Genomic DNA, 21,669 nt, shown 5'->3' on the forward strand with positions numbered 1-21,669 from the left:
CGAAGCCTCGAGTATGCCTCCCAGGGCTTTAGAGGTGGGCAGCTCCCAGAGCCTAGTCCCTGGAGGAAAGGGGCAGCAGTGGGAGGGACTTCCCTGGGTTGGGGGGGTTGGGGAGGGCGGGGGTACAACATGGTTCTCAGATATAGTCTTTTCCTCTTGACAGCAGGGACAGCTCAAATACATGCACTTTCTTCGAGGCTGATGTGGGAAGAACTAATTTCAGCCTCATCTCAGTATTAATAGCTACCAACTGAGTTCTTTTTGTGTGCGACACTGTGCTAATGGGCTATGAAGATAATTCCAATCGAAAAGACTACTAAATTTAGGTGCCTGAAGACACAACCAAAGAGGGGCAGGTGCCGGCACTGGAGTCTTTGGTGTTCTAATTCATATTTCTGTGATTAAAATTCATATTTCTGTAATTAAACCTCAGACCCTTCCTACTGGGTGACAGAGTCTCAGAACAGAAACAGTAGTGGAGCCCTGGGTGGCTCAGTCAGTTAAGTGTCTGCCTTTGGTTCAGGTCATGATCCCAGGGTCCTGGGATCAAGCCCCACATTGGGTTCCCTGCTCAGCAGGGAGCCTGCTTCTCCTTCTGCCTCTTCTCGTGCTTTCCCTCTCTTTCTCAAGTAAATAAATAGAATCTTTAAAAAAAGAAAAGAAACAGTATTGTCTTACATCGGTATATTGTTTTATGCAACATATATACTAAAGGGAACACGTATCCCTTCTTAATCCTCTGCAGGGTAGACAGGGAAGATATAAGTAAACAAACTGGACAGACAAGAAATTGGAGAGTGTAAGTGACTTGCAAAATTGCACACAATTGTATTTGACTAAATTCTAGGCTATTCCACTGTTCCTTTGTACAGTGTGGGTGGGTGAGGACAAAGTGTTGTGTATGGTCAGGCTCCCTCAGAGAGAGGAGGGCGTCCACAATCCTCAAAGGACTGAGGCCTGGGTTCTCATCTATTTGACTCCACCCTAAGGATCCTTCCAGAACATTCCCAAGTGCTCTGAATCGACTCCTTATCAAGGTAGAGCTGCCAGAGGCTGGGCAGAAGAGGAAGGAGGCTATAAGGCTATGAATTAGGGAAGACCGGCAGCAGGAGAGCAGACAGCTTCTCGATCATGTCACTTTTGGTGAGGAAAGGGGTGATGTATAATGGGGGAAAATGGATTCATTCTTCTCAAGGCCTGGAAGAAGAACCAAGATGTCTACTCTGACCACCGCTGTGCTGAAGCAAGGACATATGGGGTTGGGGAGCTCGGGGCCTGGGTATCTATGGAGATAAGTGGGGTCTGGCAGCTGTGCGGAAATGGACGCAGACATGCTCCAGAAAGCAAGATGGCGGCTCCCTGTGAGGAGACCTGAGGGGTTGAGGGACGGTCAAGATTCGGCCACCTGGAGGGAGATTCTCTCTCCTTCCCCCCTTGGCCGGAACGGGGGTGAAAGAGGATGTTTTAGAGAAGCAGAAGCCCATTCTCAGGGCTGGGCTGAGCCTAGCAAGCTGCTGGCCCCGGGACTCACTGCTTCGTCATCCTGGCGTCCTGGAAGGTGACAAAGATCAGGTCCAGACGCTTCAGCCGAACGCGGTTGAGCTCAGCGTTGAACTCATCAGTCAGCTGCTCCTCCAGCTCACTATAATACTGCTCTGCATCTACCTGGGGCGAGATTTGGCCCTCAGAGCTGGAGAAGCCAGAGCTCTAGGAAGGCCTCGCCTGGACATAAGGCCTTTCTCCATCCAGATGATGGGTCCGAGGCCTTGGCTCCATTCCCAACTCCCTTCAAAGCCTGACAAAGAGCTCAGGATCCCAGTGGGCTCCCAGATCCCACTCTGAGAATGAGAAAAGGCTATGACTCTGAAATCAGCTCCCTGATCAAAGAGCAGGGCCCAGGGGTGCTTTTGAACTTGGGCTGGACTCCCAGAGGAGTGGCAGAATGCGTCTGCAGCATTTTCAGGAAATGGGGATGATTCTCTTTTCTGGACTGGCTAGAGTGCAGTCCTGCCCTGTGGCCTCCCTCTAGCCGTAGCAGTTGGGTGATAAGATGGAGCCCGGTGCCTTCCAATGCTCCTGTCCTAGCCCTTTGAAAGCCCGAGGCATTGCAGCCTACAGCAGCCTGTCATGTTCTCTCTGGTCCTCCCATCCAAGACCGGAAGTGGGCAAGAGCAAGCCGCCGTGGATCACGCCAGAGGGGGATCCAAGAAAGGCTTCAGCTCCTCTGTATTCTCCACAGGGAGGCAGGGCTTGGTGGAAAGGGAGGAGGAGCCAGGAGCCACAGCCCAGAGCAGATCTGAATGGGGCCCGGGGATACAGAGGCCTGGACAGAGCTGGAGGCCCTGTGCCCCAGCCCCTCCTCTGCCGTGTCCCTTGATTCCCAGGGCTGGGTACCTCTTTGAAGCAGGTCCAGCACTTGCAGAAGCACAGGCGGGAGCAGGGGTGGGTCTTGATCATCACCTTCCCACTCTTCTTGGCCTTGGCTGTGTAGTAAAGCCGGCCCCGCATCGCGTGGCGCCTGTCGGCCAACAGGCAGCAGGAGGAAGCATCTTGTGGTCGGGGGGGCTGGCAGAACTACACCCTCCCCTTGCACCCCCCACCCAGATCCAGGGAGACCCCCCCTGCAGACTCACCTCTGATCATCCAACTCGATCAGCATCCTGACGTCATAGCAGAAGTGGACTCTGGTCACCACGCACCCAGGATAAGCCTCGCTGTGGCCACAGACACAGATGCTGAGCCAGCCTGTGGTGCTGGGGACTGGCCATCCTACCCGGACTCCCACCCCAAACTACAGCCCACACAGCCAGGTGGCTCAGCTGCCTGTGGTCCCTGGCTCTCCGGTGGGAGACTCGATTCCTTGCTCCTCGGGTCAAATCTCAGAGCTGATTCCTGGTGATCTGAGAATGGCTACACCCTTCCCAGATGATCCAGAATAGGGCCAGGGGACGGAACTGGAAATTCCTGCCCATGGGAGATAATGAGCTCCTGGAGCTAGGAACTTGGGTCACAAAAGATGCCGCAACATGACCTGTTCTAGGTAACTGTGGTCTAGGAGCTCGCCAGGCCCTGTGGTTGGAGCAATGAGTGAAAGGAAGAAACTAATAACCCCCCCCCCCCCACCACCAAACACACTCATGCCATGCAGGAAAGCCCCTGCCTTGAGAAACCCTGCTCTGGCCTCAGGGCCTCCCCCATTCTGGAAAGCGAATCCTGAGCCAAGTCCAGGATGGGCTACCACCTGGGGTGTCTCTCACTCTACTTCCTACCCACATGATGATCTGGGCAAGGTTACCGGGAAGGAGGCAATCTGTGCTTCGACCTACTTGACCGACTTACTGAAAATGCTTAATGATGATTTCCGGGTCTTGGATGTCCGTGGGGACATAGGTGATCATTAGCGTCCTTGTGACCTAAGTGGGGAGGGCAAATGGAGAAAGAAGACCATGTTTATGTGGGACTCCCAGATGTCTGGGTCTTTGTGGGCCCAGAATTGTCTGGAGAAGTCCTGCTACTCAACCAGGCTGCCCCTTGGTGGAGAAGCTCCATAACAGCTTCCCTGGCCCACTTCCCCGATGGCAGCAGGCCTTGCGCTGGGGCAGCTGCGGGCAGGCATGCCGCGTCTCTGGGGCCCTGCTGCAGGCCCCTGGCCACAGATAGCTGATGTCAAGGGAGAAAGAGCCAGAAGGGGCAGACAGCGCTAGCCAGGGAGGAGGACCAGAGCTCCGGGACCGAAGGGGGCTGCTCATGCTCTTGTGTGGCCTGTCCCCACCTTCATTCCAGCTCACCACCTCTCCACTGTGTAGCAGGGCCATCCCTAGCGTGAGACGGGTAGGGGAGTTAGGACGGGAGAAGGCTCTGGGGCGGGGATGGGGAAGCCCCTCAAACTTCACATCTTATTCTGTGCGTGGGAAATGTCTTCCTGAGCCATCCCCTCAGCCATGGCTCTCTCCTCAGGATAAGGATGTCACCCTCAGCCATGCCCTCTCTCGAGCTCCAAGGGATGGGAGTCTCAGCAGAAGCTTCTGGGGACAAGAAGGAAGGCCGCAGCAGCTGAGTCCAGACTGGTCAAGGGTGCCCAAGCCTCTGTGCCTGCAGGCCAGTGTATTCGGGGTAACCTTTCAGGGGGGTGTGGATTGCGTCCTGGGGTGGGGGAAAGTGACTTGGTCCTTCAGGACGGCTGGCAGAGAGGGAGCTGGTCATACTCTCCTGGAGCTCTGAATGGCTGAGCATGGAACCAAAGGTGTCTCCCTTCCCCACCAGAGCCAAGACAGTCCACACGCCTCCTCCTTTGCTGGTGCTGGGCTGGGGCTGGGGCTGGGTTGGGTCTGGGTTTGGGTCTGGGCTTGGGCTAGGGCTAGGGCTGGGATGGGGCTGGGCTGGTACTGACCTGGGGCTGGAGTTGGGTTAGGTCTGGGCTGGGTCTTGGACTGGGTCTGGGTCTGGGGCTGGTGTTAGGCTGGGGTTGGGGCTGGGGTTGGGGCTGGGGCTGGGCTGGGCTGGAGCTGGGCTGAGTGTGGGTTGGGTCTGGGTCTGGGTCTGGTGCTGGGGCAGGAGCTGGGCTGGGTCTGGGCCTGGGTCTGGGCCTGGGCTGGGGCTGGGCTAGTGCTAGAGTTGGGCTGGGTCTAGGCTGGGTCCTAGGCTGGGCTGGAGCTAGGCTGGGGCTGGGGCTGAGCTGGGGCTGGGGCTGGGCTGGTGCTAGGCTGGGGCTGGGGCTGAGCTGGGGCTGGGGCTGGGCTGGTGCTAACTTGGGGCTGGAGTTGGGCTAGGTCTGGGCTGGGTCTTGGACTGGGTCTGGGTCTGGGGATGGTGTTAGGCTGAGGTTGGGGCTGGTGTTGGGGCTAGTCTGGTGCTGGGCTGGAGCTAGGGTGGGGCTGGGGGTGGCTGGGCTAGGTCTGGGCTGGAGCTGGGCTGGGTCTTGGGCTGGGCTGGAGCTGGGCTGGAGCCGGACAGGGGCTGGGCCTGGGGCTGGGCTGGTGCTGGGGCAGGAGCTGGGCTGGGGCTGGGCCGGGGCTCTGTGCGTGCTGGTGCCGGTGTGGGTGCATGTGTGGGCTTGGGCAGGCAGCACTGCCAGGCCCAGTGCTGCCCTCAACCTCATCTCTACGCCCTAAGGGCAGCTGCGCCCTTTAAACACTGGGGTGTGAAGAGTTAAAGTCCGGAATGCAGCCTCAACCAGCAGTGGACGGGGAGTCATGCCCAACTGCTCCCCTTGGCTGAGAAAACTCTGGAGTTCACGTTCTGTCCCAGGGGAGTGGGGGTAGCTCCTGAACTGCTCTCTCTTACCTATATCTCCTTTTCCATCCTATTTCCTCACTCTCTACTGGGTTTTCCTAGGATCGCCTTCAAAATAAATGAATGCTGTGCAAACCCTCATCTTAGGGCCTGGGAGCTAGGGTGACCCAAACCAGGACAGTGGGGCATACCTGGGCCAGGCCCTGGGGTCTCTGACCTCAGGGACTGTGGAAGGGCAAGGAACTTGGGCGCTCCCCAGGAGGGGGCATGGAGCACTTAGGGTTAATCTTTTAGTCTGTGGATGGTGGGGAGCCAGGGGTCTTCAGAGAGGGGCTGGGCAGCAGGGCACAGGGTAGGAGGGGCCTGGGAGTGGCGGTATACTGAGCGGTTTGGGAGCCTTCCAGTGGTTCACCAACAAGGACAGCTGTGCTAGGGGCTGGGTAACGATTTCCAGGGCCAAGGGGAGGAGGCTTGCCCTGCTTGGGAAGACGCCCCCCACCCTCGGCCCCCTGTGCAAACTATATGGAACTGGGGGATGCCTCTGAAGGTCGGGAGTGGGATGGTCCAGCAGGCGAGGGCTCTGGCTGGGAGGGAGCAGGTCTGGAGTTTTCACTTACTCACCTTGTAGCTCCTCTTGGGCACAAACCCTAAGCAGTGGTGAGCCATGAAGACGAGGTTGAGGAGGAAGTAGAGGAAGGAGAAGCAGCTATGCAACCACAGGACCTTACTCCTGCCAGGAACAAGACACAGGAGGGGTGAGACCACCCTCTCCCACCCAGGCGGTCTCCCCTGGGCCACCCTCAGACTCTCGGGCTCCTTAGAAGGGGGAGCGGCCATGGTAAGAAGGGGGAGGCCCACGCCAGCTACCGCAGGCTAACATTGACCGAGGGCTTACTACATGCCAGACCCGGGGGGGACGAGATGCTTTCTGTACATTTTCTCACCAGATTCTCACACCATGTGAGGTGCTACTGTGACTATCTCTGTTTTATCCATGGGGAAATGAGGCAGAGGTCGCTCCCAGCCGTGGCAGCACTGGGAGGTGAGCAGCGGATGCTCGGGGACTTCTCACTGCCACATAGGGCTGCCAGTGGCTTCAGCTCACGCCCCCACAGCTGCCTGACAGCCCAACAGAGGGGACATCTGTCCTCGGTGGTGAGGGATAGGGCGTCCTACTCGGGCCTGAGGGAGGAGGGCCCAGTGGATTCGCTCTGCCTCTCCTGGGACAAGAAGACGGGTGGCACCAGGACTTTGGGCTTGTATGATGCTGTCCCCAGGCATGTGGCCAAGAGGACTGCTCAGAAATAGGGCCCACCTTATTTGGTGCGGTTTGAGAAGAGAAAATCTGCCTTGTTTCACAATCTCTCCTCGCTACTTGTCCTGGTGACAAGTGCCTGACGTTTCACCAAATATTCCCTATCTAGCTAGGGGTCTCAGTCTTCCGTGTCCTCAGAGGTGGTGAGTTTCTACGGTTTCTAAGGAAACATTCCAGCTATCTGTCAATACGGCTTTATGGATGTTGAAGGGTCTTTACCGCCCTACTAAAACATCTTGTCGGGAAGGCGTAGGCACCTTATGCAGGTGGTTGGCCTGGGAGACGCTGGTGAGGAAGAGGCCAGAGCCCCATTCTGCTCTGGAGTTGGATGGATTTGGAGTTGGATGGATTGGAGGGGGCAAGGGGCAGAGGGGCTGGGGTGGGGCCGAGGACGTGTGGACCCCCACGCACACCTGCTGGACCTGCCCCTTTAGCTTTGTCAGGAAGTCGGTCACGCATGGCCAAGACCCCCCATGTGGCCTCTTTCCTCAGGGTGGACTGGCAGGGCCACATCTGGCTCGGCAAACACTGGTTGAACCACCGGTTGGGTTGGCTGCTGTTGAAATCCACAAAGCACATCCAACACTTGTCCTCCCCTGCCTCCTCCTAGACTAGGAGTGAAGCTCAGGGTGGGTGTGCATGGCCCCAGAGCCAGGGTCAGCTGACATAATATAGGAGGGGCATAAAGCCAGGTCACGTGGGTCCTCAGTCCCCACCCTCCCATATGGGAATCGGGTCTACCCTTTATTCATTATATGTGGATGGCATACATAATTTTGTGGACAGGAAGTAATATCTTAAGCTTCTGCTTGCTACAGGGCCCTTGATGTTTTGGGGTTGCACGTAGGAAACAAACAGGGCCATCTTTGCAGATCTTCAGGAGTGGCCAGTTAGGGTAGTTCTACCTATTTCAGATCTGGGGACACCGAGGCACCAAGAGGATGCAATGTCTTCCACCACCACCACCACCCCTACAGTACATGGGTCCCAAGGAGGCCAGGCCTTTCTTAGTAGCAAAGCAGTCCCCATGTTTTCAACCCACATGCCAGACCTTCTCTCCCCACCAGTGCCCCAGCCAGCAAACCAGGAGGGAAGAGGATCAGGTACCTACTCTATGGAGACATTGACAATGGTGGTCCGACCAAAGTGGCTGTTCCAATCTGGAAGAGAAGAAAGTGGCTGACCTCAAGGCGGGTTCCTCAACGGAGTGAGTTGAGGGGCCGCTTGAATTCAAGGCTCCTGAACGAATGCCTGGGGTCTGGAGACACTCGTCCATGTCCTGCCCTTCATTCTTGTTCCCGAGAACTTGCCCCCAACTCCCAACAAGACCAGCAGACTCCTCTGCTCCCTGGGACTCCTGGATGGGGCTCTATGGCCGTGATGTGAGACCACGTCTTCGTGTGGCATCCCCAGTGTCCAAGTGGAGTGTGGCAGACACCAGTAACTGCTTATTAAAGGAGTCCAGGGCCCCACCATGAGTGGAGGGATGAAACCAGCAAGGCTATCACCAATGGCAATCATCACGACAAGAATGTCACGTTGCCCCATTGTGACAGAGTAAATCCTCCCAGCAAAGTTTATTAGCTTGTCAGTTTAGACATCTCTGGGTGTTAGGAAACACGTCCAGAAATCCTGCATTAATGTAACAAATACAAAATATACAAAATAGCATCACCAACACACTGGCTGCTAGGAAGAGAGTTGAGAAAGGCAGAGGTTGCTGACTCCAGTAGCCGCATTTGGGAGCATGGACGTTGCGGGCTACCTTGAAGTACCTGAAGCCTTGCTCTGGCTAGAGAAATAGCCCTGGGAGGAACCAGGGCGTCACTGGCTGCCACCTGGGCATCTGGGGGCTAAGTGACACCACCTCGTTACGCAGCCTGCAGCTCTGTCCCTCCTCATATGTTAAGTGAAATACTGGCTGTTAGTCCTGAGCACCCACTACGTGCGAGGCACCAGACACACGTTGTCTCCCAATTCCCCCGACAGCTGAGGGCCCGACGCCTGGGAAGACTGCTCTGCTGAATAGAAGATGAAATGATTTGCTAGTTGGGGCAAAGGTATTTTTCTGGGAAACTGATGTGGGTCGAAGCCGGGGAACCAAGTCTATCTTTGAAGCCCAAGCCCCGTCTGTCCAAAGGACCTGCCCATTTATATAACATGAATAGTGAGACTTCCTAGGAGACCAATTTGGCACTTCCAGTGCCATGTTTGTCACCCCAGGGGCAGGGGAGAGATCAAGGTCGGGGATCTCTGCCGTAGGTCACATGCCATCCAAAGGCCTAGCTGGTACCTCGCCAGGTGTTGCGTGAGGCTGCCACTTAGCCTTCAGTTCCAGGCTAAATTCCCACCGCACACCTGCTGTCCCGGGTCCTGAGCCAACCTTGGGACGATGGACGTCTCATCTCCAGTCTCCATGTGGGAGAACTGAAGTTTGGGGGCGCCTCAGGTCCCATAACGAATTTTGAGACGCGGGATTTGGTTTTGGATTTCTAGACTACGGAGACCCAAGCTCTGTCCTGCCTTCGGGCTGTCCTCCTGTTCCCGTGGCCCTGGGCTCGCTGAGCTCCGCCTACCCAGAACGGTGCCGGTGTAGTTGATGGGCAGGATGATACCCAAGGACGGGATGCAGAGGATGAGCATGAAGATGATGAGGTGGTACTGGAACATGATGTAGATGCGGGCGTCATCTCCACACTTGCTGATCAGATCCTCGTTCCTGGAAGACACACAGACAAGGACATTTCTCAGGCACCGGGACGGCCACGACGTACACTGGAGGGAGGTAGAGGTGGAGGAGATTAGCTCCCTACTCCTAAGTTTTTATTTGTATTTATCTATTTTTTTAGAAAGATCAGCCTTTATCTCAAAGCCTCTGTCATGTCTGAAATGCATTTCCCAGACATATCCAAGGCAGAAGCTGTTACACACACACACGCACACACGGGAGTCCAGAAGCACTTTTGAAATCGAGCGGTCATTCTCTCTCTTCTCGCTTCTTCATACAGGCTGAGCTTGACACGGGCGCCAGACAAACCAGTAGTGATATGGAATTGCATCCGATTTCTTTTAAAGTGGTTTCTTTTAATTTAATTTGTAAATTAAAAATGAATTCTTATGGGAGCCGTCATGAGCTATCACTCCACAGTGCCAGATGAGTCAAGGTTAGAAAGTCAGACACTACCAAGTGTCGGCAAGGGTGTAGGGGCCCTGGGAGCTCTCTGCCACGCATGGGGACACACTCTGGCCCCACTACTTCGGCAAACGGTATGGTCAAGGAAATTGAACATATGCACAACCTGTGATCCAGCAACTCCACTCCCAGGGAAAACACACGGACACGTGGATTAAGAGACATGTAGAGGAATCTCAGACACATCATTTCCAACAGCCCCAGACAACCTGCGTGTCTACTAAGGGTGGAAACGGACACAGGAATTGAGAGATATCGGGGGCCCGGGCTAGCTCAGTCAGGGGAACGTGCGACTCCAGATCTCGGGGGGTGTGAGTTGAGGGGCATGGAGCCTCCTTAAAATAAAAAAAGAATTGTGAGATAAGGAAGTGTATGTTCCTATGTGAGATACATAGATCATATTCTATATAGAGTGAAATACTATATGAAGATAAAAATGAATGACCATGGGGCACCTGGGGGGTTCAGTGGGTTAAGCCTCTGCCTTTGGCTCAGGTCATGATCTCAGGGTCCTGAGATCGAGCCCCACATCAGGCTCTCTGCTCAGCAGGGAGCCTGCTTCCCCTTCTTTCTCTGCCTGCTGCTCTGCCTACTTGTAATCTCTCCCTCTCTCTGTCAAATAAATAAATTAAATCTTTAAAAAAAAAATGAATGACCATAGCGGGACTTTACAAACACAATGTTAGGTGAAAGACCCAACACTGAATGTTTCATACACGGAGTTAAAAAACAGGCACCCCTGACAGACAGGGAGTGAGAAATCAGGATGCTGGTTGTCTTTCGAGAGAGGGAGGTAGAGGGAGGTGAAAGGGGGGTTGGGAGGGAGCCGGAGGAGGGCTCCTGGAGGGCCAGCAACATTCTAATCCTTGATCTGCTTTGCAGTCCTATCCAGGAAGCATTTTGGTCCATTGCCTCTGCTTTGCCGCTGTCCTGCCAATTCAACTCTGTGACTATGGTATAAACAGCATTGCATGTGTTGCCGTGTTGCTTAGTTTTTAACCTGAAGCCTTTTCTGACTGTTTCACGGTCTGTCTACAGGGTTCACGGCCACACGGTGGTAATGGTGACTGTGGCCTCCGCTTACGAAGCCCTGGTTCATACCCAGTACCAAGGTGGCCTCCCCACTCTGCCGGTGGACGTCCCAGTTTACTCACCCCTGCTCTCTGGTCGGGCTTGGAGGGCATATGCAACTTCTAGCATCCAGTCCGGGATTCAGAGTTATTTTTAAACAATACTATAACGAGCATATCTTCAAGGCATTTCAATAATCCCCATTTAGGGAATTATTTAGAGTTCTTGAATTTTTTTTTTTTTTTAAACTGCAAGCCGTTAAAATACTTCCTGCCTGGACTTGAGAATTTAATTCCGAGAATGGGGTGGGTGGGAACTGATGAGAAGGCGGGGTGCTGGGAGGGGGAATGAAGGGAGGTCCTTGCTGCTGGCTTGGGTGCCAAGCCCTGGTCACTGACAGGAACGTGCCTCAGACTGGATGGGGCTGAGAGAGCCTCCAGGCTCAGGAGGGAGCCGAGAGAGCTGCTGGGACCAAGGACACAGGGACTTCCTTCCTGCTTCCCCGACACTGCACTGGGCACTGGGCCCATTGCTCCATCTCTCTGGGGGGAGGAAGTCAGGTTATCCTCAGCAGCCTACCTTACAGCTCCGGGGACAGCCTGTGGATCTGAGTCCGTCTGCATTCCTCTACCCCATCCTTTCCCCTTCTGAACCCCAGCGTTCCAGCCACCACCCTCCTCCTCACAACTAATTCTCCTTGTGGCCCTGGTCGTCTCCCCTCTGCTGCCTCTTTCTGGAGCCCACTGTACCCACTGTCCTCTCTCATCTTCAAGTTCACAGCCACCTCTTTCCACACCCTGGAGCTACCACCGGGTTCAAGGGCACATTGGCTACTCTGAACTACAAGAAACTCCTCAAGCCTCCATTCCCTGACCCGCTTTCCTCCTCCTGCCCCCCTCTCCCTCTGCCTCTACTTACCCTTGGAATCGCCCTCCTAAAGGAGACCCAAATCATGAGGTCCACGCCCTCTCTTTCTCTCCTTCCACTCAGCCGGGAGCTCAGAGCTCGCAAGGTGTCTCCCACAGCCTCGTGGGTTTAGTGAGTCCAGCCCTAGAGGTGGCCGCCCCTTCCTCCTGCTCCCACGACACTCTCTTTTCGATCTTGCTTCCTGCTTTGGGTAATCAATCTGCTCTCACAACTTCAACTAGGACCACGTGCACCCATCTCCCAGGCCACGCCCTCCCACTCTGACCCTTCCCCAAAGCTTTAAGGAACCCTGTCTTCCAATAGCTTGCTGGTCAACATACGGGTTTGCCCTGGCCATATCCGTCATTCCCCAACACCTTAGTATCTCATCAGCTCCCAACCAGTGGCATCGCTTTCTTCCCCAGAAACCAGACCTGGATCACTCCTTCCCTTAACCAGTTGGACGCCAGGCGGAGACCACGGCCCAGGGACTATGAGCCCCATGATCTCTCTCCCTTTGCCTCCTCCCTCGGTCAGCACCCCCTCTCACACAGACACCGGAAAAGCCTCCTTAGATGGTCACCCTGCCTCAGGACTTTGTTCACAGCCAGCAACCTCCACCTGACCCATACTCCTGCCTACAGATTTTCACCCTGAGTAGTCTGCTCAAAAATAGGAATGGGCCCTCTACTGCTCTAGATCAAAGCCCAGGATTCTCAACATGGCAGTCAAGGTCCTACTGATGCTTCCAGCCCAATCTTTTAGCCTCTCTCTTGCCCTGTATCCTTGGTTCTAGCCATACCAGAATGACCATTTCTGGATGCTTCTGCCCATTTCTGCCCCAAACTTGCACTCATGCAGCCATTTCTTTGTGATGGGCCCTCCACTGGGCCTACTGTGGAAATTCTTCCCATCTTTCCAGGCCTAGCTCCAAACTTGCTTCTCCTGAACCCCCCAGTTCGAATTAATTTCTTGCTCCCCCAAATGTCCCTTGCCTGGCAGTTATAACTTCCCCATTATGAATTATATGTAGTGAGTCTTATTAACCTTTGTCTCTCCAACTATGCTGCCTGGGCTCTGTGTCCAGGGACACTGGCGTCCCTGTCCCTGCTCAACAAATGTGTGAGGCTGTCTTCTAGACATCCCAAAGGGTACAGAAGGCAGAGTGCAATGGCCAGCCTCCCTCCCTTCCCGGATGATGGGTTCCTAATGGAGGTGGCTTTGGGTGAAGTCGGGGATCCGCACCCAGCACACGCACTCGATGCACACTGACGTCCCCTACCTGCAGGTCCAGGCACGCTCACCCCAACAGCTGCACGCAGATTTGCACCAATGGAGTGATGTGCCTCTTTAATTTCATATTTGTACACACACCACAGAGACACCTACCACATGAAGTCTTGTATTTGCCACGCTTCTTTCCTGCAATACGGACATGTTTCTCCCCACCCTGTATATACCCACTAACGTGTCAGCAGATGGCAGAGGAAATCCAGAAAGTCAGTCTCAAGCTACCCAGGACTGGGGATGCAGTCAGCGCCGACAGGCCCAGGCACTCCAGGAGCCCCTCCCTCTCACCCCTGCAAAGGGCTAGCTAATGTGCCATCCTGCCCAACATTCATGACTTTGCTAAACCCAGGAGCCTAAAGCCAGCCCGGACAGCATCCCGAGGCCGCCAGCTCCAAAAGGTCATATGCCTTGGTGGTCATTTAAAAAAAAATTTTTGTTTTTAAAGTAAATGTTTATTTAAAGGAAAAAAAGTACAATTCCCTAGAAACTGTTGACAGGGATTGCATCTCTGGAGGAGAGCTGGAGGTGGACTTTCATGCTTCTCTGAATGAAAACATAGTTCATGTGAGCTTGTGCATGTCTTAGAAGTTACCAAAGCAAACCCAGAGAAGGTGCCAAGAGCTAAATCATTTTCCCTCCACTCCCCCTGCGTGTGGCTAAGGTCCCCGGACCACACACAAACTAGCTGTATCATTTCCTGGGGACCCTGATGAAGGATGTAGGTAGACTGGGTAGGGGTAGAGGGCAGGGGCAAGGCCACGGGGACCCCCTTCAGTGGGGTGGGAATTCAAACATCAGAGACCCATGGTCCTAAGCCCAGCTCAGGGTTCCCAGGGTCTAGGCAGGGTGCCTGTGCCCCCTTCCGCAGGTCTGGAGAAAGACAGGCACCCTGAGGTGGCTCATGGGGGTCAAGGGGGCTCTTGGGAGGGTGTATGAATGCTCCCAGCCAGGCCCTTGACTGGTGGGCGTGGAGGCCCGTGCAGGAAGAAAGAAGTCCTAGGAGCCTTTGCCAATAAAACAAATCAGCAGGCCCAGTCCGGCCCCTTGCTGCAGGTGGCCTGGGAGGGGCAGCAAGGCTGCACCTGAAGGCAGGCACCCCAGGCAAGAAAGGTCCCCAGAGGAGGGGTTTGAAAGACCGGCAAGGCAGGGCGTATGGGGAATATTTAGGAAGTGCCTGGGAATGTGCAGGGCTATGAGGTGGACGCAGAGCTGTGTGCACGGGCACAATCGTGCGTGCGTGTGTGCATGTGTGTACATACACGTACACACAAGGGGCACAGAGCTCTAACGCTCAGCGGAAGCAGGATGGAATCGGGAGCGGGAAGTCAGAATCCGGACGCAAGGGGGAGTCAGGAGAAAATGGGGGACCTGGGGTCTCTCTCCTTGCCAAGTGGGGTCTGGCCCTAAAGAGATCCGGGAGGCAAGTGGGCAAGGGGCTGTCCCTGGGTCATCAGTGCCGAGGCAAGAGGAAGGGTGCCCTTCTGCCCGGTGTTTTCTTTTCCATCTCAATATGATGGAAGGAGCTCACAGAAATAAAGCAAGTAGCAACGCAGGAAGAATTTCTTCCTCCTGGGGTGGATTCACACACGTGAGGAAGTGGTTCTTTCCTGAGGGCTACGGGCTGTGTTCAGTTCCCATTCCCACAAACCCCCGGCACCCCAGAGGGTGTCCTCTGCCTCCACAGGGCTGAGGCAGTGTCAGGGGGAGTGGGGGGCCACCTAGGTGGCTCAGTTGGGTAAGCATCTGCCTTCAGCTCAGGTCATGATCCCGGGGTCCTGGGAACAAGCGCCGCATTGGGTTCCCTGCTCAGTGGGGAGTCTGCTTCTCCCTCTCGCTCTGCCTGCTGCTCCCCCTGCCCCTGCTCGTGCTTGTGCTCACTCTCTGGCAAATAAATAAATAAAATCTTAAAAAAAAAAAAAAAAAAAGAAAGTTCAGGCACTTACTTCATGGTAACGGTGTTGAAGAACCAGGAATAGAAGCCCTGGGGAGAAAGGAGAGAACGTGTGAGAAAATCCAGCCCCGGGCCTGCCCTGCAGCTGTGGGAAGCCAGGCAGAGTGAGGCAGCGCCCACAGGGCCCTCCTTCCAGGCAAGAGATGGCAGCGAGAAAGAGCCGGGTTCTGGAAGGAAGTGGGCTCCCTCTGGAATCCGCGGTGACTGTCCAGGGAGGGGTCTCCCCGGAAGCGAGCTGTGAGTTGACGTTCCTGCCATGTGGTTTCCTGTTACAGGAAACAGGGGTTTCGTGGGCCTTGAGCCAGAGGGACAGAAGGGACCCTTTGTGGGGTGGATGTTGGCTGCTTTCTGTCTGTCCCTTTCATTCCTTCTGGGGAATGCCTCCTGCCCCAGGCCTGTGGTCTGGGGGGCTGTCCGTGAGGTAGGGGTCTGCCACCCGTGGTCAGAGACAAATGGGAGCGTGACCCAAGTGGGACCAACCAAAACTCTCTCCGGGGGGTTGATGGACTAGGGATGTGGGGAGAGGGGGGTCTCTCTCCACCTGAGCTCCTACACCTTGCCGAGCACTATGAACCCTGCAGGGGCTTGGTGCCAACTTCAACGCCACAGGCAGGAGTTTGTCTGAGGAAAAAAGCCCGCTCAGAGGAGAGAGGTCCAGAGCGGGGGATCCTGGTGGTATCTCTGGGCTTCCCGGATCTCCCTGTCCCCAAGGCAGCCACTTCTCTGGACTCTCCCCTGGGTCTCTTCTCTTCTGTCTGAGAGTCCTGCGGATTATGTCTTTCTCTCAAGGTCTTGCTGTCCAGTTTCTGGGTGGTAGGGGAAGGCAGCCTCAGCCATGGAGGCGGTAGAAGACCTAGAGAGGAAGTGTGCTTGGGAAGAGTGTGCACGAGGATAGGCTGGGCCCATGGCCCTAAAAGCTGCCAGATCCGGGAGCTGGTTAAGTTACCCTGGTGCATGCTTCCTTCTGGGACCCTGCAGGGTTTAGCAAGATCGGGGGAAGCTGCGATTCTTGATTGACCCCACTAACCACAAACACATCCGTGAAGAGGCAGGCCCGGCTGGCTTACATTCCCCAGCACCATACTGACCGGGGAAGGGGTGTTGCCCAAAAGGAAGCAATGTGGCTGGGGTTGGGGGAGGGGTGGTCAGGCAAGCAAGAAACAGAAGCAAGTTCCTTGTTCCCTTCAGTATAAGGCCCACCCAGTCCCCTTCCCAGGATTGGGGTTACCGGACGGATGTCCACCTCGGGGGGACCATTTCCCAGTTCTGTCCTAGGGAACTAAGATAAGGACACTCTCTCGAAAAGGGTTGGGGGAGTGGCTCAGTCAGACTCTTGACTTTGGCTTGGATTATGTTGTCAGGGTTGTTGGATCAAGCCCTGTATGGGATTCCATGCTGGGTGTGGAACCTGCTTGGGGTTCTCTCCCTCTGCCCCTCCCCCTCAAATAAATAATAAATAAAATCAGGACAGATGCCCACGTGTGAGCCAGAGCAATTAAGGGGAATAGAATGCTGGTGGCATTGACTGGGAAAGTCCCCTCGGGGGTCTTTCTCCACCACCCACCTTTGGGCGAACGGGGTGTGATTTATTTAGGGAGCAAGTAGGTCTGTGGATGGTCCCTCGTGGTCGTGAACGGTGGAGGACCCACCTTCCTGGGACTCCCTTCCGCCCCCTCTCTACGGAGGGTGTCAAGGGCGATACCACACGAGGCAGGGCCCCGTCCTGGAATTCACACGGGACTGGACTGTCCATCAAGGGGCAGAGGTCATGAGTAAAAGCGTGGCCCCTGCGAAAGTCACAGTCAGCCTGTGGGGACCATCTCTCTCTGCGCTCACGGACAACAGACACCCACGCACACACGCTCCCCCGTGTGTCCATCACAGCTATGAAAGGCCTAAACTGTCCAGAAATCTCAGCAGCTGAACAGCGGGCCCGAGCAGGGATGCCTCCTCCCCTCTTGCCTCGCCCCTGCAGGAGCCCGCTCAGCTGACAAGGCCGAGTGACTGTGGCTGGTTCATCGCACCTCTCTTAGTGGGCCACCCTCCTCACTCCCGCCACACGGGGTAATGACCCCTCTGTTGATGCCCGGCTAAGGCCTCGGCATCGTGACTGGGGCGCTCCTGGGGCCACCTCCCTGCCCCCCACTCCCCCTGCCTGCCTCATTTCTAGCTAGCTCGGCAAGGTGATTGCCTGCTGTTGCCATCATGATTTCTCAGCTATTTTTTTTTTTAAATAAGTGACCTTTTTTGGCCATTGGACACAAAATCCCAAACCAAAGTCATGTTTCTGAAAATAAAACTGAGAACGACCTTGAAAGGTAAGGTGTGACTGTCCGTATTCTACGGAGAAACTCTGCGACACGAACTGGTCTGCGGCTCCCCACACGGCCTGGGGCAGACCGTGCCAGGTCTCTCGGAGGGATGAGAGCGGAAGTAAAATGGTTCTACTCACTCACCGCCTTCAACAAAACCTGTCAGATGCTACTTCGACGGCAGGCTGGAGGGGTGCGGGGAGCGGGGCGGGCAGGACCCAGTCAGCGCCCACTCTCGCTGCGGGATCAGACACACGGGACAGGTCGGGTAGATGAGAGACTGTTACCGACTGGGGTAAGAGCCTTGAAGAAGACAAATGCATTTTCCATGCATCGAGAACAAAAGATGTGGACACACGGGGGTGGATGGGGCTCCCGGGGCAGCGGTGCGGGGGCTGAAATCTGAGCAAAGGGTCCGTGTGTTGGCCCCGAGGGGGGGCCACTGGCAGGTGGGGGACAGGGAAGAGCTGGCCAAAGGCCCAGTGGAGGGAAGGAGGTGGCGATTTTGAGGATCTAAACGGTGGCCGATGTGGCCGGGGATGGGGGAGTTGGGAGGAGAAGGAGAGGCCGGACAGGGGAAGGAGAAAACGTACAAGGCCACGGCAAAGCAGCTGCGCTCGATTCCAAGAACATTAGGGAGCCAGTGAAGGGGAATGCGTGTCCCCGCTCCTGGGAGTGCCCCGGACGTAGGTGGAAAGCGAGGGGCTCAGGACACAACAGTGGACGTGGAAACTGGTGAGAGGCTGTGCTGGTCATTCAACAAGAGACCGCCGGGGAGCCTGGACTTGGTGGGGGGAGAGGCAGAGAGGAACAAGACCGGGAAGGTGACAGCAACACAGCTCGGTCATGGACTGGCTGTGCCTGGGGCTTGGGCCACAGCTAGGGGGTCCCCTGGGTGGGTGGTGGGTAGAGTCTGAGACCAGGGATCGAGGAACGGGGGCTGGAGGGACATCGTGACATGTTTTGGACATCCTGAATCCCAAAGGCCCTTACAATATCCATGGGGAGCTACTCTAAGGCCATTGGATAAATGTGCCTGGAGCCCAGAGGGAGGTTTAGTTGGAGACGGAAATTTAGGACGGGTCTGTGGGGAGGGGGCAGTTGAGGTCATAAGTATGGGGGACACCGCCCAGGAGCGCGAGGGGGGAGGCCTGGGACCCGCTGAGGGAAACACGGGCGCTGGAGGAGGAGCCAGCAGAAGACAGAGAGGAACAACGGAGTGGTAGAAGGGAGCCCCAGAGACGGTGTCACAGAAGCAAGTGGAAGGGCCCATTCAGGAAGAGAAGATGGTCTATAGGGCCAGATGTTTCGGGGCGATCACCCGGATGAGAACTCAGGGAAGTCCACGGGGTTTCCCAGCGTGAGACAACTGGTGAGCTGTCTGGGTAGGATGGAGGGCAGAAGCCAGCTGCAGGGCTCGAGGAGGGGCGAGTGGAGAGCACAGGTGCAGGCAGCTCTTCCAGCTGCGCCGTGATGGGGCAGAGGGAGACAGGCAGCTGTGGGCAGTGGCGGGGCCCACGACCATCCTCGACCCTCTCTGCAACACTCCAGCTCCTTTCCATGACTGCGGCCAGCCTTCCTGGCCCCTCCTGGAATTCATGCACTGACCACCGTCCTGTGTGCCTCTGTCTGGGGGTCCCTCAGCCAGAGAGAAAGTCCCATGAAGCTGGACTTGGTCCGTTTTGTTCACTGCCCAGTCCCCAGACCAGGGGTGGCCCACAGCAGGTGCACCAGGACAACGGGCTGAGGGAATGAACAAGTGTGGGTGGACAACTGGCGTCCGACAGGGAAGAGAAGACCGGGCTGCCCGTAGCAGGGGTGGGAGGCTGAGGGGATCCCTGCCCGATGCGAGACGCCGCTATGTGAAGTGGGACCCGAGTCCTTGGCTTGGAGTGGGGGCTTGGGCAGGACCCAGGCCATGACAAGGGCTGAGGATTTGAGAAGAGCAGGAAAATTCGTTTTAAAAATCCTTTTAAAATGATAGAATTAACTCTTACTTGGAGGTAGGAACGGTGAATAGCTCCATCTTTCTGATGGGGAGACGGAGGCTTGGTAAAAGGCTGAGGAATTTGTCCAAGGTCACATTGCCAGGTCTGGTGTCGCAGGCTACAAAGCCCCTGAGTGTGAGCTCCCTCCTTGCTGCACACGGCTGGGCTGCTGCCCAGAGTGAGGAACCTTCTGGGCCCAGGCCGCTCCCCCGCCAGCACTCACCTTGTCCTTGTGTTCCATCTCCAGGGAAATATCTGATGGAGATGTCTTCTCACTCTGCTCCCCATAGATCAGTGAGGTCAGGCTGCGGCCAGGAAGAGCAGTGGGCGGGGGGCGGGGGCAGAAAAGGAGAGAAAAGGCCTCAGGGCCTGCTGTCCCTCCGGTCCCGAAGCCAAGAGCTTCAATACGCTCCTGTCCAGGACCAGACAGGCCTTAGCTCATGTGCTGAGCACAGAGCTCTGGGGACAGACCCCATTAAGCACCCCTGTTGCCAGGTGCCCAATGTAGCTTGGGGACCATGGGATCCAGAAAGTCTTAGATCAGAGAAAAAAGAGGCCTCGTGCCCAGAGATGACTGCCCGTCCCCCAACCCGCCACCCCCGACCAAGTTCTCTTCCTGCAAGGAGGGCCAGTGCAGGGCAGGAGCGGGTGCCGAGAGGGTACCTGCTGGGTCCTGGCTGTGGCAGCACATCCCCCAAGGAGGCGAGCAGCTCGCTCATCCTGACCCCCAGCCCCCCTCACCTGTCATTGTGGATCAGCAGAGCCAGGCGCCCGTAGTCCCACGCGGCTTTCCGGAGGAAGGAGTAAACCAAAATGATGACCTATGGGCCAGGGAAGGGGATGTGGGGCTACGTCTTCTGCTTGGCTGTCTCCTGCATTCCCGTGGAGTAGGCCCTATTCCTCAGGCTCCCAGGGGCTCCCTGGGCCCTCCCCCTCAACATCCAGCCCAGTTAGGGTGGAGGCTATGCCTTCTTCAACTCTGGATGCCTCCCCAGCACAGAGTGGATTCTCAGAGTTTGCTAATGACAGCTTTGGTGTCATGTCTGGAACCATCTGACAAGCACATTCCTTGAAGGGGCATCTGCCTTCAGTGAAGCGTCTGCCTTCAGCTCAGGTCATGATCCCAGGGTCTTGGGATCGAGCCCCGCATGGGGTTCCCTGCTCAGCGGGGAGTCTGCTTCTCTCTTTCCCTCTACGCCTACCCCTGCTCGTGTGCACTCTCTCTTTCTCTCAAATAAATAAAATCTTAAAGAGAGAGAAAGAGAGAAAACATTCCTTGAAGAAATCAGCAAGGGGAGAGAGAAGGGAGGCCCAAGGGCACTGACCAGGTGGGTCTCTGGACAGCAGTGTGGGGAAGGGAGTCTTAGGAACTCTGCCTCTGCCCGCAGTCCCCTCTTCCCGGACTGCCCTGAACGGGACTGCCATTTAGGGAGTCCCCACTGCTGTGGCTGGCATGCCCTTGGAGTACTGAGGCCCCTGCTGTGTCACTTGTGCCCGCCCCCGCCTCCTCCCGCTCCCCCAAGGCCTCACCACCCACCACGGAGCCCAGGACTTACCACCCACAAGAAGATGTTGAGGAACAGCACAGTGGGGATGCCCCCGAAAGGCTGTCCCTGCAAGACGGTGCTCCGGGAAGGGAAGCATTCATTCGATGTCATGTTCTGAGGCTTTTCCATTGTGTTCAGGTTGCCCGGTGGGACAGTCATCCTGAGAGCTCCCTGGTGACAAAGGGACTCTCAGGTCAGACAAGAGACTCTCTCTCTCTGTAAGCACAGAAGCCTGCCAGGGAGATAGGGCGGGGCACACTGCGTACCCATGGCCAGACCGGAACAGGCCAGGGCAGGAGGCTCAGCCCTGAGACGGCACGCAGCCTTATCCTATAAGACAGCAGCTGCCCCAAACCCAGAGCCATGGTGGCAGAAGAGCCCAGATCCCTTTACTGAAAGAGTTGTCAAATGCACCTCCAAATGGATCTTCTTATTCCTACTTTTGTGAAGCTTTCCTTGCATAACATTTCCTGCATGAACAAACTTCACAAAGGTGGGTAGGACCCCAGAGTGGGAGTATTCTGTTTGGAGACGAGAAGTGCATTCACGGGACGCCTGTGCAGACAGGGTCTAACATTCTATGATTCTCTGATCCAGTTCCCAGCAAAAGGACGTTCCTAGGGCTAAATGAGGGTAAGCGGCAGGGCACCCGGCATAGAGTGGTGACTTGGTAAATGTCACTGTCTTAATGTTGAACTTGAAACAGGGAGATTGGCACCTGCCCAGGGGCTTGAGCCAATCTGGTGAGGGCTCAGGGTCATGGGCATGAATATTCACAAGACTTGGAGAAGAGTGGGAAGCATCGAAGAAAATGGGAAGTGACTAGGAGCTGCTTGAAGTTATCTCCAAAGTTGTTCTGGTTTT

At 55.8% G+C, this 21,669-nt stretch overlaps 1 protein-coding gene across 5 annotated transcripts in view; it reads right to left on the reverse strand.

The window, feature by feature from the left end:
* Positions 1-21,669, reverse strand: part of TMEM63C (transmembrane protein 63C) — a 69,917-nt gene that overhangs the window by 15,277 nt on the left and 32,971 nt on the right. For 4 of the 5 annotated variants that reach the window (XM_032344833.1, XM_032344834.1, XM_032344835.1 and 1 more), the window contains exons 4-14: positions 20,815-20,976; positions 20,000-20,079; positions 19,482-19,563; positions 14,951-14,988; positions 9,124-9,266; positions 7,659-7,707; positions 5,854-5,962; positions 3,340-3,413; positions 2,634-2,714; positions 2,395-2,518; positions 1,532-1,665 (exon numbers count right to left, since the gene is read on the reverse strand). In XM_032344833.1, coding sequence (XP_032200724.1) covers positions 1,532-1,665; positions 2,395-2,518; positions 2,634-2,714; positions 3,340-3,413; positions 5,854-5,962; positions 7,659-7,707; positions 9,124-9,266; positions 14,951-14,988; positions 19,482-19,563; positions 20,000-20,079; positions 20,815-20,964 — 1,064 coding nt within the window. In that variant the 5' untranslated portion in view covers positions 20,965-20,976. Of the gene's footprint in view, positions 1-1,531; positions 1,666-2,394; positions 2,519-2,633; positions 2,715-3,339; positions 3,414-5,853; positions 5,963-7,658; positions 7,708-9,123; positions 9,267-10,894; positions 11,069-14,950; positions 14,989-19,481; positions 19,564-19,999; positions 20,080-20,814; positions 20,977-21,669 lie in introns of those variants that run through there. The other variant, XM_032344837.1, reaches the window with a different exon arrangement.

Source organism: Mustela erminea, chromosome 5 (genome assembly GCF_009829155.1).
Source record: "Mustela erminea isolate mMusErm1 chromosome 5, mMusErm1.Pri, whole genome shotgun sequence".
Lineage (NCBI taxonomy): Eukaryota > Metazoa > Chordata > Mammalia > Carnivora > Mustelidae > Mustela > Mustela erminea.